This window comes from Amblyomma americanum, chromosome 4 (assembly GCF_052857255.1).
Source record: "Amblyomma americanum isolate KBUSLIRL-KWMA chromosome 4, ASM5285725v1, whole genome shotgun sequence".
NCBI lineage: Eukaryota > Metazoa > Arthropoda > Arachnida > Ixodida > Ixodidae > Amblyomma > Amblyomma americanum.
This window is the reverse complement of record NC_135500.1, coordinates 46,666,298-46,680,889: the sequence shown is the minus strand read 5'-3', so window position 1 is coordinate 46,680,889 and position 14,592 is coordinate 46,666,298. Positions and strand designations below refer to the sequence as shown.

At 47.7% G+C, this 14,592-nt stretch overlaps 1 protein-coding gene across 1 annotated transcript in view; it reads left to right on the top strand.

Moving 5' to 3' along the window:
• Window positions 1-13,351, top strand: part of LOC144130101 (uncharacterized) — a 116,874-nt gene extending 103,523 nt beyond the window's left edge. Inside the window, exon 4 of the mRNA XM_077664123.1 lies at window positions 13,210-13,351. Coding sequence (XP_077520249.1) covers window positions 13,210-13,267 — 58 coding nt within the window. The 3' untranslated portion in view covers window positions 13,268-13,351. The remainder of the gene's footprint in view (window positions 1-13,209) is intronic.
• Window positions 13,352-14,592: the final 1,241 nt, after the last annotated feature.

The window sequence follows — 14,592 nt, the reverse complement described above, 5'->3', positions numbered from 1 at the left end:
CCGATATATGTGACCCGGTCTGCATAGAATGTGCAGAAATCAGCCGGCAGCAGCCGTCGGCGTCGACTGTGGACAACAAATCTGGTTGTTTTCATTAATTCAAGTAATGTCCGAACGTATTTTTAGCTAAACGGATCTAAAATTAAATATTGGTGACCTAAGAGAAAGCAGATACAATTAGCGGAAAGCGCCGGTATCCTACGCAAAGTGTTTGCCAAGCAGGCGATATAGCTGTCACGGATCTCTCCGGAGAACACTCGTACCGAAAGAATGGACTAGGCGACGGGTGTACCCACACAAACGCACATTTAATACACCCTACGTGACACACACACTAGAACACAAAACTAACAAAACCAACTCAACACACAAAGGCTATAAATACACACTACCCGGGCACACTACTACAAGCGTCTACTTCTAGCGTTCTACTATTCGTGGTCAGCGTTCGTGCTCACGGTTGGTTCGGTGCGGCTGCGGCGTTGTATGGATCCCGTAGCCGGCGTCGAGACGGCATTCGACGTGCTTGGGCTGGCGTCGCTGGCGGCGTTCGACGCGCAGGGGCTGGCGTCGCTGGCGGCGTCGTTGGCTGCGCCGTACAAGCTCCCGGTCCAAGCGCCCGTAGAGGTGATGCCGGTGTTGTCGGCGTTGGGGGCACCACCCGGAAGAGTGGCAACAGCGCTGGAGACACCCCTGGCCGTAGCAGGTGGTAGCGTCCTCTGTTGACTCCCCGGAACGGGCCCAGGCACGGCAGGCAGTCCACGATGCGTTGCCGTAGAACGCGAGCTCACCGGAGCAGTTGCCGGCGTCGCTCTCTTCCAGCCGATGTGTCCCTGACCCGCCGGAGCCTCCGCTTCTCTGCTGTTCCCCCCCGGGCCTCGCTCTCACTCGCCCTTTTTATAGCCTCGATGTTAGTCCACGTATGCCGTGTCGTCGTCTTCTTCTCTTCTCCACCAAACATCTCTCTCCACCTCACCGAAAGCTTCTCCACCAATCATCTCCCTCCACCTCACCGAATGCTTCTTCTTCCTCTTCTTTATTCTTCGGTTAATTCGTGTCGTCGTCTTCACATCTTTTTTCTTTAAAATTTAATTTAGTCTCCTTGATATATGTGACAATATCATCATCGGCGCTTATTGCACTGTTATCATGGTGTTTAAATGAGTAAAACTGCAAGATAAGGATAACCCACCTGGCGTTTTATGCCACGCAAACGAGCAGTACATGTTGCGCACAGCCATGTAAACAACCTCAGCGCGGGGCTGCAGTAGTCGTAATCGTCGCATTCCTGGGGCACAATGCGCACGCACTGCAAAATGCTGTACTATTATTTCGAAGCACTCATTCAGGCGGGGGCGACTATTCATCGGTGCGGACAGTGAAAGCATTAGAGTCACGTAGGGTTTTGCAAGCGGCTTAATTGTTTGCTGCAAAAAGGTTCTATGAGTCGAAGGAAATGTATGTTCGACTTACAAACGCGTACATGCAGCGCGGAAGTCGTCCCAATTGGCGGTTTTCTCTGCTCCTTTCATGCTTCAAGGTTCCTCTAGTGCACCTTTAGATAATTTGAGTTTAATTATCGAGCGATGAATAGCGGACAAGAACTTGGTAGCAAGCGCTACAAAATGCCGCGGCTTTCACGGCGCACATCGGCGAAGGCATGCACGGCACGTGCCGCTTTTCACATACGGGAGCAATTGACTGCTCAAAAGAGACCACACTTATAACATACGAACAGCATGCTTCTAAGCGTAAAAAATAAAGCAGGAGTCCATCGATTTCTGTTTCCTCAACAATCGGAAAGTGGGCGCCACGAGCAAGTCCGCTTTCCCAAGGATCACTCAGCTCGCGTACTAAGTTGAAGGCTTCCCAAAAGAGAACACGGAAAATACATTTTATTTCGCTAGGCTAAAAATGGTCTGGCTTATCTAAGGTTAAGCCTAGGATGCGAAGCATAATAGATTTGTGAAAGGGTATAGCCTGGTGACACTTGGTTATACTTGGTAATGCTTGGATACACTTGGTTTATGCTTGGTAATGCTTGGATATACTTGGTAATATCTAAGTATTGCATAGATTAAAGAATGACAACACGCGGCGACCGCGCGAGTTGAGCCCCGTTTCTCCACAGCTGGCGTGACGTCAGACCACGAGCTCGGCTGCAGCGCCCCTAGCGGGAGGAGCGGGAGTTAGCCTTGGTGGTCGCGGTCGCGCGGCGACCGCGCGAGTTGAGCCCCGTCTCTCCTCAGCTGGCGTGACGTCAGACCACGTGCTCGGCTGCAGCGCCCCTAGCGGGAGGAGCGGGAGTTAGCCTTCGTGGTCGCGGCCGCGCGGCGACCACGCGAGTTGGGCCCCGTCTCTCATCAGCTGTCGTGACGTCAGACCACGTGCTCGGCCGCAGCGCCCCTAGCGGGAGGAGCGGAAGTTAGCCTTGGTGGTCGCGGCCGCGCCAGGCTGGGCTATGGTTGAGCTAAGTAGTGTCCCTATTATGCTTCGCATAAAAGCAAAAACTTTTCGAGCGACCGCTGTCTACGGTGTGCATGCAAGCACCTCAACAGCTCGCAGCAGACGACACGTGGCGTGTATGCGCTCGTGACGTCACCGATCACACGTTGCCAGACCAACAAGCAGTTCGAAAAAGAAACGAAAAAAATTCGGTTTAAATATATTTACCGCGCAGAATCAACTGAAAATTGGAAGAATTGTAATTTAGCCGGTTGGAAATTAAAAGCGATCAAGCACGGTATACGTGAAAATAGGCTGCCATGGCCCCTTTAAGAGGAGCGTAGGTTTGTTGACAGAAATAGTTCCTGTCCTAACAACCAGATGCGCCGCTAGGAAAAAAAGCTGAGCGTGGTGGCAACTGCCATCATCCCGCTTCAAAGGGGACGCTCCTACCTTCGATCCATTAAAACCCCTTAATATTGAAAGTAGCGACACTCTCCTCCACTCCCGCGTTTTCCTCCACGATTATCCCACCCGCCGGCTGTGCGCGCTGCGCACGGCACGCTTCGCAGGCCATCACGCGCTCGCCGGCCCGATGTGTTCGGTGGCACACATGAGCGCAAAGTTGGGCTTCTTTTCACGATCTATTATAAAACACAACCACAAGAAAGTGATGCGACATTCGTGACTCTGCCACGAACCGCATTTATCACTTTCTCAGGAGTGCATGTTGTTGGGCGAGTCGGTCGTACATCGTTGAGTAAAGGTGCTGCGCAAAATAATACAAACATGGACGAGAAGGGCACACGGACGGGCGCACAAGGACGGGCGCATCACTTTCTCGTTCGAGCAACAAAAGCACTAAACGTGAGCGCTTGCGGCATGAGCAATCAAACCGCTGTCCGTGCTCCTCAATACGGCAAAGTTTTTATTAGCGAGAGAGTGCGTTACGTTTTTCACCCAATATTTATTAGCTGAGTGACGCTCCGCTAAACGTAGATTTGACCTAAGACTACATTTTTCCCAAAATACTGTTTATGACGCTGTTATTTTGCAATCGAATGATGTAAAGGTTGCGGTAATTTAGGTAACAAAGCCGTTTCACGTGTGAGTGAGTGGCTGCGACAATGCCTGGAAATTTTCTTTAATGCGCGTTATACAATTTTTAGCAGGTTTCAGACCGGAAATTTTAAGCTTGGCTCGTCAGAGTGATGCACACGCCGCGGCTTTATTGCCTTCATTACAAATTTCACGGCTGCTTGAAAGAGAAGAACATTATTTTCTAGTTTTTTCGTTAACCTTATTAACTACTGCAGAAGCGAGCCTGGCCAAGGGTTTGGCTTAAAATTTTGGGGTGACTGCTGGTGCCAACAGAATTTTGTTAAGCGGCGGGAAGATATGGTATTCTCTTGATGACTCATCTACGCTAATCCCTCGAATGCATTCAAGGAATGCTGCAGATGTTCGTGCTGAATCAATATTCAGCAATGTAAAGTGCGATCAGAAATGGTGTATTTATTAAAAAAACTCTAAAGAAAACATTTGGCTCAAGTCTGTCTGGTTGGGAAATTTAATTTAGTAGAAAGATGACTGACGCCAACCATATTATGCTTTGAAAAACACGACGTTTCGAGACCGGCTCGGTCCCTTCTTCATGGCGCGACTACGGGCGAGGCGCAGCTTGGCTTTCTAAGCCCTCGTTTTGAAGACTTCCGGGTCAGTGGCTGCAAACCATGGAAAGAGGGAAGGGCCCCCAGGGAGCGATTCCGTGACTAAGTGAGTCTCACGGAAACGATTTGTACTCTTATAAACTACGTAGCTAAAAAATGTGATGTTATTTTGAAAGCAGCATTCAATGCAGTTATCATAACAATTTCGCCTGCGACATTTCAAGCTGGCTCTACAAAGTACCTTTTCTGTTACTTGCTCCTTAGGTGGCATCAGACCTCGGAATAGCGGTAGAGTTGCACGCAGTCGCGACGGTGGATCGAGCGCTTTACCCTTTCTAAAGATACACACCGCTTATAATCCCTTCGACGTACGATGGTATAACGCCGTTAAAGCTGCCACGCTAGAGCTCTGGGGCACAAGGGAGAGAAACTGCCGTACACGCTAAGAAAATCAACATGTTTTGTATTCTGCACAAGATCAGCAGCAGGCATATTTACTAGCAAAAAAAAATGAACGCCTACGATGAAAACGTTTTTCGCGGAAACCCACACTGAGATTCAGAAATTAAAGTGATCAAAATAGGCGTAATCCTCACGCCAGCCGACGCGATTAGAACACACAGAGCAATGCCATCAAATAGAAAGATTAGCATCTGAAACGACTGACAATGATCAGCGAAAGAAGCAATATTATCCGGTTCCTGATGATCTCGCAAAAGGTTTTAAGTGTGTTCACTAGGTTTTCATCATCATCATCATCATCATCATCCTTACTACACCCACTGCAGGGCAAAGGCCTCACCCATGTCTCTCCAATTAACCCTATCCTTTGCCAGCTGCATCCACCCTTTGCCTGAAAACTTCTTAATCTCATCCGCACACCTAACCTTCTGCCGCACCCTGCTACGCTTACTTTCTCTTGGCATCCACTCCGTTACCCTTAAGGACCAGCGGTTATCTTGCCTTCGCATAACATGCCCTGCCCAAGCCCATTTCTTTCTCTTGATTTCGACTAGGATGTCATTAACCCTGTCTGTTCCCTCACCCACTCTGCCCGCTTCCGATCTCCTAACGTTACACCTATCATTTTTCTTTCCATGGCTCGCTGCGTTGTCCTTAACCTAAGCTGAACTCTTTTCGTTAGCCTCCACGTTTCTGCCCCGTAGGTGAGTACCGATAAGATTATGCTGTTGTACACTTTCCTCTTGATGGAAATTGGTAAACTGCCACTCATGATCTGCGAGAAATTGCCATGGGCGCTCCACCCCATTCTTATCCTTCTAGTTATCTCCCTCCCATGATCCGGATCAGCTGTCACTACCTGCCCTAAGTAGACGTATTCCGTCACAATTTCTAGGCTCTCGCTGCCAATTGTGAACTGTTGTTCCCTTGCTAGGCTGTTGAACATTACCTTGGTTTTCTGCATGTTAATTTTTAGACCCATCGATCTGCTCTGCCTATCTAACTCATTGATCATAATTTGCAGTTCACCTCCTGAGTGACTCAGCTAGGCAATGCCTTCAGCAAATCGCAGATTATTTAGGTATTCTTCATTTATTCTTATTCCCAACTGTTCCCAATTCAGGCCTCGAAATACATCCTGTAAACATGCGGCGAACAGCATTGGCGAGATCGTGTCTCCTTGCCTGACGCCCTTCCTTACTGGAATTTTATTGCTGACTTTATGGAGGACTATAGTAGCTGTGCAGTTGCTATATATATATATATATATATATATATATATATATATATATATATATATATATATATATATATATATATATATATATATATATATATATATATATATATATATATATATATATATATATATATATATATTCCAGTATTTTGACATAAGGCTCTTCTACCCCCTGATTACGCAATGCCTGTATGACTGCTGAGGTTTCCACTGAGTCCAATGATTTCTCGTAATCAATAAAAGCTATATATAGAGGTTGGTTATATTGTGCGCATTTCTCTATCGCCTGATTGATAGTGTAAATATGATCTATTGTGCAATATCCTTTACGAAAGCCTGCCTGATCATTTGGTTGATTAAAGTCTTACGTTGCCCTGACTCTACTAACGATTACCTTAGTAAATACTTTGTAGGCAACGGATAGTAAGCTGATCGGCCTGTAATTTTTCAAGTCCTTGGCGTCTCCCTTCTTATGAATTAAGATAACGTTTGCATTCTTCCAAGCTTCTGGTACAGTCGAGGTCATAAGGCATTGCGTATACAGGGTGGCTAGTTTTTCTAGCACGATGTCCCCTCCATCCTTAAACAGATCTGCTGTTACCTGATCCTCCCCAGCTGTTTTTCCCCTTTTCATTGCTTATAAGGCTTTCTTTACTTCATCTTTCGTTACTGGCAGGATGACGCATTGCTGTGCACTGCTGTCTTTCTCATTAACGCTCTGATTACATTGGCTACTGTACAGGTCTGTGTAGAACTCTTCGGCTATGTTAACTATCTTATCCATGTTGCTAATGACATTGCCCTGCTTGTCTTTTAATGCATACATCTGGTTTTTACCTATGCCTAGTTTCCTCTTCACTGTTTTTAGGCTACCTCCGTTCTTTATAGCATGCTCGACTCTCCCCATTATAAACTTCCTTATGTCGGCTACCTTGCGTTTATTTATTAACTTTGATAGCTCCATTAGTTCTATTCTATCGGTAGGGTTAGGTACCACGAAATGCCCAGGACTTCGCCGAGGACAGTGTGCTTTGTCGGAACAAAGTCCTTAAGGGCGATGTTGCGGCTCCCCTTTGTTATTCGGCTGACGTCATTTCTTCCTCGAGCAATCGCGAACAGCACGACGCCATTTTCACACCGGCTTGTGCACTGAAATGCACAGCAATCGGACGTAGCGCGGCATTAAATGTAGAGTTGGAATTGTCAGCGCGTAAGTCATCGGAGCTGGACCCGCAGCAGACAGCCTGCACATGGTGCCGACGAAATAAGAAAACACAAGAAAACGATCCTTTCCCGCGCGTTGCTTGGGTGACGGACAGGCGGGCCAATCATCGTTCAGAAAAGCACCGAGCCGAGAGTCGGGCGATGAGGATGTGCGAGAGTTCGCGGCACGGCGGCAAAGTTCACAGAAATGCGCTACTTTCTATAGCAAGGGACTTTACCATCCATCCATCCATCCACGCACCCACCCGCCCACCCACCCACCCACCCGTCCGTCCGTCCGTCCGTCCGTCAATCCATCATCGCGTCGGTGTTCGCATACGCTGAAATAAAAGTGCAAGATAGGAGAAATGCTAAAGGTCTCGAAAAATACCTTTTCTATTCACATTTTATTCCAGAGTACGTCGGATGGATACCGGCAGTATTTTTTCGAGGTGCGGCTAAAGGTGTGTCGGAAGGGCCCAGAGCATTGTTTTTTACGAGTATGTCGGGAGGATCTGAGCAGCGTTTTTAAAGTCCAGCCATTTGATTCTCGGTCACCGTCCTGTACAATTTCTTGCTCGTTGGGCTCATTTAGATTGCTAACTACGAGTATAATGTACTATCAGGGACAAAAGTGGTATACTCCACGCACCGGGTGCCGGAGCAAAGAAAAACTGCATCGTAGCGCCAACTACAGGCGGCATCTGGGATCGAAACAGACAATGGGAGCCCTGTATTATCTGCAGGCATGTCGCTTGACTCGTTTCGATGTTTCGCGCTTTAGATGGCGCTACGATGCAGTTTTCCGTTGCCCCGGCTTCCTCTGCGTGGAGTATACCACTTTTGTCCCCGATAGTACGTGCCTTTCGTTGCAAGAACGTTTACTCACTGCCCGGACGTGGGTGACGGTTTTCGGTGCGCGCACTGCTAGAGCCATCAATGAACTGCATAGTCTTCGCGCATCTCGTCCAGCTGCACCGCTTGCCGCACGTCGTTTGGCTGCAGCACAGTGCTCTGTAGTTGCAGTGCGAACTGAAAATTGCCAACACGGGATACATGCGCTTTTCTGCCGTGTGCCGAAGTCCGCTTCGTGAACTTGATAAATAGCAAGCTTTCCCCAAGGCGCCAGATTTCGAGGCTGTTATAAGCCGCGGTGCTAAGGCATCTCTGCTGGCGTACGTCGCGAACTGCCGCCGCTGCCACTTTCATGTGCGAGTGACTGCGGTGCTCGCCGCGCACGTACGAGGCCGCCGGTCTGCGCAATTTCTGGTAGCTGTGGGAGTGAAACACAACGCCTGGACATACTCTTGGTGCTCAGTGGTTTTAGTCCGTATACGGTCGAGCGGAAGACGTAATTTCTTCCTCTCCGCAGTGACTGACCGCAGGCCGGAGATATAAGAATGGTCGAATTTCTCCAACTGCATCTCTTCGAAAGCCGCGAATGCGCCGTTCAGCTTCCAGACGCTTCGCGCAGAAGAACCGACGATTTATGCTGCAACACGCATGGCATCTAACATCTTGTCTTTCGGTCGTTGCGTTGGATTAGGCAAACTTCAATATAGTATTCCTGGCTATTTCATGCTAACAAAACGCACATATGGGATTTGGTGCCGTGTGCCAAAGTCCACTCAACGGAGGTTGAGGCTTCTCTTGCCTCTACCCGTTTTCTCCAGCAGATGTAGAGTGCGCGCGGCACCTCTGCTCAAGAGTGGTGACGACTGAGCGGGGCCGTTCGGCCCTCGCCTCGATAGTTCGGCTCACGCTAACATCAAACCCCCGGTGGTTTAAACGTTTAACTTTCGCCAGAACACAAACACTACGGGCTGTGGGCGCATGCCTAGTTTTCCATAAACAACGTCGACTGGAAGCGGATCGTTCAATCTTCCGGCTTTCCGGTTGACCTCTCGTTCACGCTTGTGGCTTTCTGGTTGCTCTTTCCTATATTGCGGTGAAGCACGTCTTCGCCTCGGCAGGCTCGCCGTCATGGTCGTCGCCGCTTTACCAGCGTAGGCCTAAATAGATTCGACATGCCTTTTGCCACGGATGTGAGGTACAATAAAAAATTGTAATGATCATCCTATTTGCTTTGTTTGTGAACATAGAAGAGCTAGCATAGTATTTCTTACTGATTACCTACAGACGCGTGTTAATTCTGCACAATGTGATGCGTGCCGTGACGGGTACGGGCTCTCGATCCCAATACGTATTCCTACGCTTCAGAAGTCGGCGAACAGTCGCAGACGGCGCAGCTTCTCGTGATAGCTTGCTTAAATTATGAGCAGATCAATATTACACATCGAGAAACGGTTTATTGAATGCGAAGTGAAGGCGCCGAGCGTACGTAGCTTTGCTTGCCGCAGTCGCCTGCATGCAACGAACAACGGTGCAGGCCGCGCGCAACCGGGTGTGAAGACACCGATCTGTGTAATTTGTGGGACTGCGTAAATGTAAGAATAGGCGATCGGTCTCATTTTTGCAGCTGCTCGAAAGCGCGAATATAGCGTAGCGGGAAAGTGCGCGCAAGAAGCTGCATGACGGGCACACTTTCGAGTTGACTATGGACCTCCTTCACCCCGCGACGTCACGAAGATGCGGTGGCGCTGATGTTAGCAGCGACTTTCGCATGGTAGGCAAAACAGGTTCCGCTTGCCCGTGCCTACCGCAGCTGCCGCAGTTACCGGCGGCTGCTTCAAGCCTGTGCACTGCAGAAGCAGCATATATTGACCAGCTGCGTCAGTGCTGGATCCGCGTAGTAGCATAAAAAATATTAAATTAGCCTCGATAGGTTTCTCGCGCATAAATGCCGCATTCGGAAACTGGCTAACAGGCATTGGGCCACGGTAGTAAAGCGCTAAGTCTGGGAGTCGATGGGCACTGCCACTCAATGCACTTAATAGCATGCAAGTTACTGCGTTCATTCACCTGAACTTCAGGATAGTAGGCTGATAATTGCTCAAGGAAAAAAAAAACACATATGCAGCTGCACACGTAACTACTTATCACCTTGAGCCGGAGTGCACGAGGCGCCGACAGGTTCACTCGCCCCCAAGGAATGCGTTTTTTTGTTAATAGCACACCATGTTTTAATGGCGCGTTTTGTGACATTTAATATTTACTTGTAACTGTTTCTTGATATGACGACGTAATTATTTCATTCGAGTAGAAAGAAGTCTGGTAAGTTGTGCCAATCTTGCGCGGTCGCGTTGGTGTGCTTAGAATAGCGTACCTTAAGTGTGCTAAACGCCATATGCTTTTTCATTGCATCATTCATGTGTCATGTTTTATGAGGTAGTACATGATCGCGAAGCTTGTTTGCAAAGAAGCAGCCGCAGGCGTGCTACTAACAGACACGTGGCGAGATTGAGACTGGACGCGGCAATGAAAAGTGTTTTCGTTATTCATGCATGCGATATGTAACTAAACTTGGTGCAAATGTGAAATTCCTACGCTAGTTTCAGTAATTCCTTCTATTTATAGCTATACCTGGTGCCGTTCTGGGTAATTATAATTAACACCGTCGTCAAGTCCCCCGAAGGTCTCAAATAATTGAGTAGATAGTGCGCAGTTCTTTTATGCCAGCATGTACATAAAGCCCTGTTCCGTACGATGACGGGATTAGTTCTTTTTCTATATGATCAGTACTTATGCATGCATAGTTACATGAAAACGTTTCTTACAGGAAATAACTGACACAGTACTTACTGCACGTGTAGGGGAAAAAAAATCGAGAGATTTATTACGCTCCTCAACGTCTCAGGAATAGTTTGCGACAAATGTAATCATTTGATTTTCATGCGAATTACGAAGGTGAGTGATCCAGTCGCAGAAAATGTGAGAGGTCAGAAAACGAACCTTAAAGTTTATTCCCTCGTTTATGGCATCTTCGCTTTCGCTTTGGTCAAAGAAATGCGGCACTAAAATCAAAGAAATTACCTCAGAATTTTTGACGACCACACTTCTAAAAAGCGTAATTTATAAATTTGTACTCATTATTTTGCTATAATTTTTCGTCACGAAACTAGACTTCAGGGCTAGGAAAGAAAATAATTCTAGAAATCAAAAATTTTCACCAAATTGACCAGCTTAACAAGAGGACAAGTCGGCCTGGCTGGTGCGTGGTCATGCGGCTAAAAACAGCGCTAAGCGAGACAGGAGATCGGGGACATGACGCTGTCCCCACATTTCGCGCAGCGCGACACGTACGTATGTCAGCTAGCAGACGATGAGCGCATGTCTGCTCCGACGAAACAACGCCAGCACTTCCCCTCACTGCTGTCCCGAAGTAAAATCATTCCGGCTAGTGCAGAGTGTCAAAACTTGTTTTATTCAATGCCTAGCGCATAAATAAACGGCAGGAACGCTTTCTACATGTTTACTACTAACCATATATACAATACACAGTGGCAAACTATTTCTCTTTATAGGCCGCACGTGGACAACGCGAGCTCGTGTACTTCGACAAATTACTAAGTTGGAAGCATCGACCATTGCTATGATTCGCAGAAACTGGAAACGCGCCTACAAGCCTTGAAAACCCGCGCACACCTATCCGCGACGCCACTCCCCGACCTTTTGCCTACCACGAGCTCGCTAGCGACTGCAGCGCCACCTCGTTTGTTTACAAACATGCAGGAGGTCCATAGCCGTGGGTCTACAGCGACGCCCACTGTACCTTTAAATCGACTGAGTCTGATTGGTCGTATCTTCATGAGAGCACGTTGTTGGGCGAGTCGGTCGTACATACTTAAAGAAGGGTATTGCGTTACATACTTAAAAAAGGGAATTGCGCTAAAAAAGACACGGACGAGAAAAGAAAAGGACGGGCGCCCGTCCTTGTCTTTTCTCGTCCGTGTCTTTTTTTAGCGCAATTACCTTTTTTAAGTATCTTCATGAAGGCACTTCGTAATGGTAAATGGCCTATTAAGCATCGTCTTACGAGGAGAGGCGTCCAAGTGTAACCGGCGCATTTTCTTTTTTTCACTGGTTTACACGGCGCACGAGAGAGTTCTAATGCGCATGATACATAAACGTCGTAAATAGGGTATTGCATTCCACTTGCAGAAGGCTCTGCGCACCCTTTATTGCAGGCACCCAACAAACCACTCACTTTTCTGAGTCATTCATGTTTCAGCTTTCCGCTCCAATCTTGCTCTAAATAAATACTGATAGTACCTGTGAACAAGTAATAGATAACAGTAATTGGTATCAGACATTCAATAAAGTTATATCCGATGCTTAGAGTTTTGTGCTCAGTTCTTGAGCAGCAGACTAAGTGCGGGGTGGGGGAAAGCTTCATCACGCACGTACTGTCAGGCTGTGGAGTTAAGAAAAACCAACAAACTTCAGCTAAGCATCCTCTTGAAACACAATAATTATAAAATATATGCCGCAATACTGTGAAATTTCGTTTTGATTGATTTGTCCAAGGAGAAAATTCTGGGACCGACCTGTCATGGACTAGTGGCGCCGGCTGGATTATAAGGTTGGAAACAAGACGCAGAAAACGTGGCCTTTTGTATGGCTCATTATAGTGAGGCGGTTGTCGACAATAACGTGATCTGAACCGAACATAAGCAATGAAACCCGAAGTTTTGCTGGAATCGGTAATGAACCAGCGTCTTTTTTTTTTCTGCATCTTGGCACCGCAGTCAAACAGGAAGCTAGGCGGAAACATTCTACTCAGTTTGTGGTGCCGCACACTGTACATTCATCTATGAAGAAAATGAGGCGTTTTCTTTTTCAGCAGAAAACCAACTACTACAAACTGTCTACCGGGTAGCGCGAATGCAACTTCTAAATTGCGAGCTACCAAACATGGGATTAGAGAGTCCTCGTGAAACCACTGAAACGCACCATTGCTATAGCGGGAACGCCCTGACGCAACCACTTATTTTTTTTCTCACAAGTTTCACGCTGACATCTACGACAATCTACTAGGTTCATTTGTTTAAGTTCCGTTCAAACTGAATGCGCTGCGAAAGGGTAAGGCAGTTAAGGCAGTTAAGAGCTGATGTTCAATTAAGGAAGCCAATGAAATTTTAAATGCCACTATTTCGTATTAGGTTCAATATTAAGGAACCACTATTTCGGACTGTATTGGAAGGGTTGGTTATTTCAACGACCCGAAGCCAACAGCGGCTACGTTAGCGCTGACTATGGCGTCCGCATGGCTTTCTTTTTTTCTTGCAGGGCGGGAGCGAGCCGCGAAGCATCAGCCTCGGAGCGCTCTATGGAAGGGAGCCACTAGGCGCGTCCAAAGGAGGCTGCTCGGGGAAAACGAGCGACCTCGTGCACAAGAAAAATTGGAAGCGGTGTTGCTAGCCAAATAAAACTAAGCATACACCAAAATTAACACACGTCGGGCGCTTTCTTAAAGCGAAAGCTTTGGTAGCCTAGCGGCGCCGATTTCGCTGTGTATGTACGAATGACCTTGAAAGGCGCAGATATGACCTTTAACGGCCACAATTAATAGAAAAATTGTGGTGTATGTGGGAGTTGAACCAGAGCCTCCGGCATGCGAGGCGAGACTCTTCCACTCCGCCACGACTGTTCGTCCCTTCGGAGTGAATGAAGGCGCGTCTAGTGAATGCACAAATGTCTAAGAGACGTATCTCGAGATATGTACTTAGGCGTGCATGAATAATTTATGAGCATGAAAATTACAGATATTCTAATTAAGCGAGTAGCGAAGTTCCCAATGAATTTCCTTCGTGCATGGCGTGCAGTCGTAGCGCCATCATGCGGCGCCCACTGAAACCCTAACACGCGATGCTCGGCGATGGTCCAGCAAATGGCGCGCGTCTAGTGAATGCACTAGGGTGCCTCGATGCCAGCACCGCCGTGGTGGAGACCACTTCAGCGGCGCCGCCATATTGAATCACGGGATCAGCGGCGCTAGCATTTGTAACGGCGCCGTTCATCCTCTAGGCGCGCTTCAAAGTGCTTTAACTTGAACGGCCTTTTGCAGCGAGACCTACACTGGGCTACCAGTTGAGCATTTCGCGGTACATGGGAGAGGCAAGTTGTGATTCAATATGGCGGCGTCGCTTAAATTGTCTCCACCCGGCGCTGGCATCGAGGCACCCTAGAATGCACAGATGTCTTAGAAAGCTACCTTCGAATTATGTACGTAGGCGTTCATGAACGGGCAACATGTATGGGAATGAAGGCGCAGGCACTCCGACGAGCTCCGGTGTTTGCAGTTGTCCTGAGCGCACCCAACGTTACAGACGCTAAGCCGAGTCTAGTTTCCCTATACACCACAGCTTTCGCTCTCTAACCGAGTTCAACAGTATTTAAACCAAAGATAATTTTTCTCGGTACTCTTAAAGCGGTCCACATCGACGCGAGAGAAAATAAACTGCTGAAAAGAAAAAGAACTGTCGTGAACGGTCGCTGCTCTGGAAATTTGTCGACTGAACGAATGCGCCCATAGAGAAAACATCTACAGAATCAAGCAGAGAGCTAAGGCACTTTAAAAATTCACGGCGATCAATGCGATTGATGAGTAGCTACTGCGTTAGCATGGTGGCCCATATTTCGTGAGCGTTTTGTGTTCACGAACTGAATTCA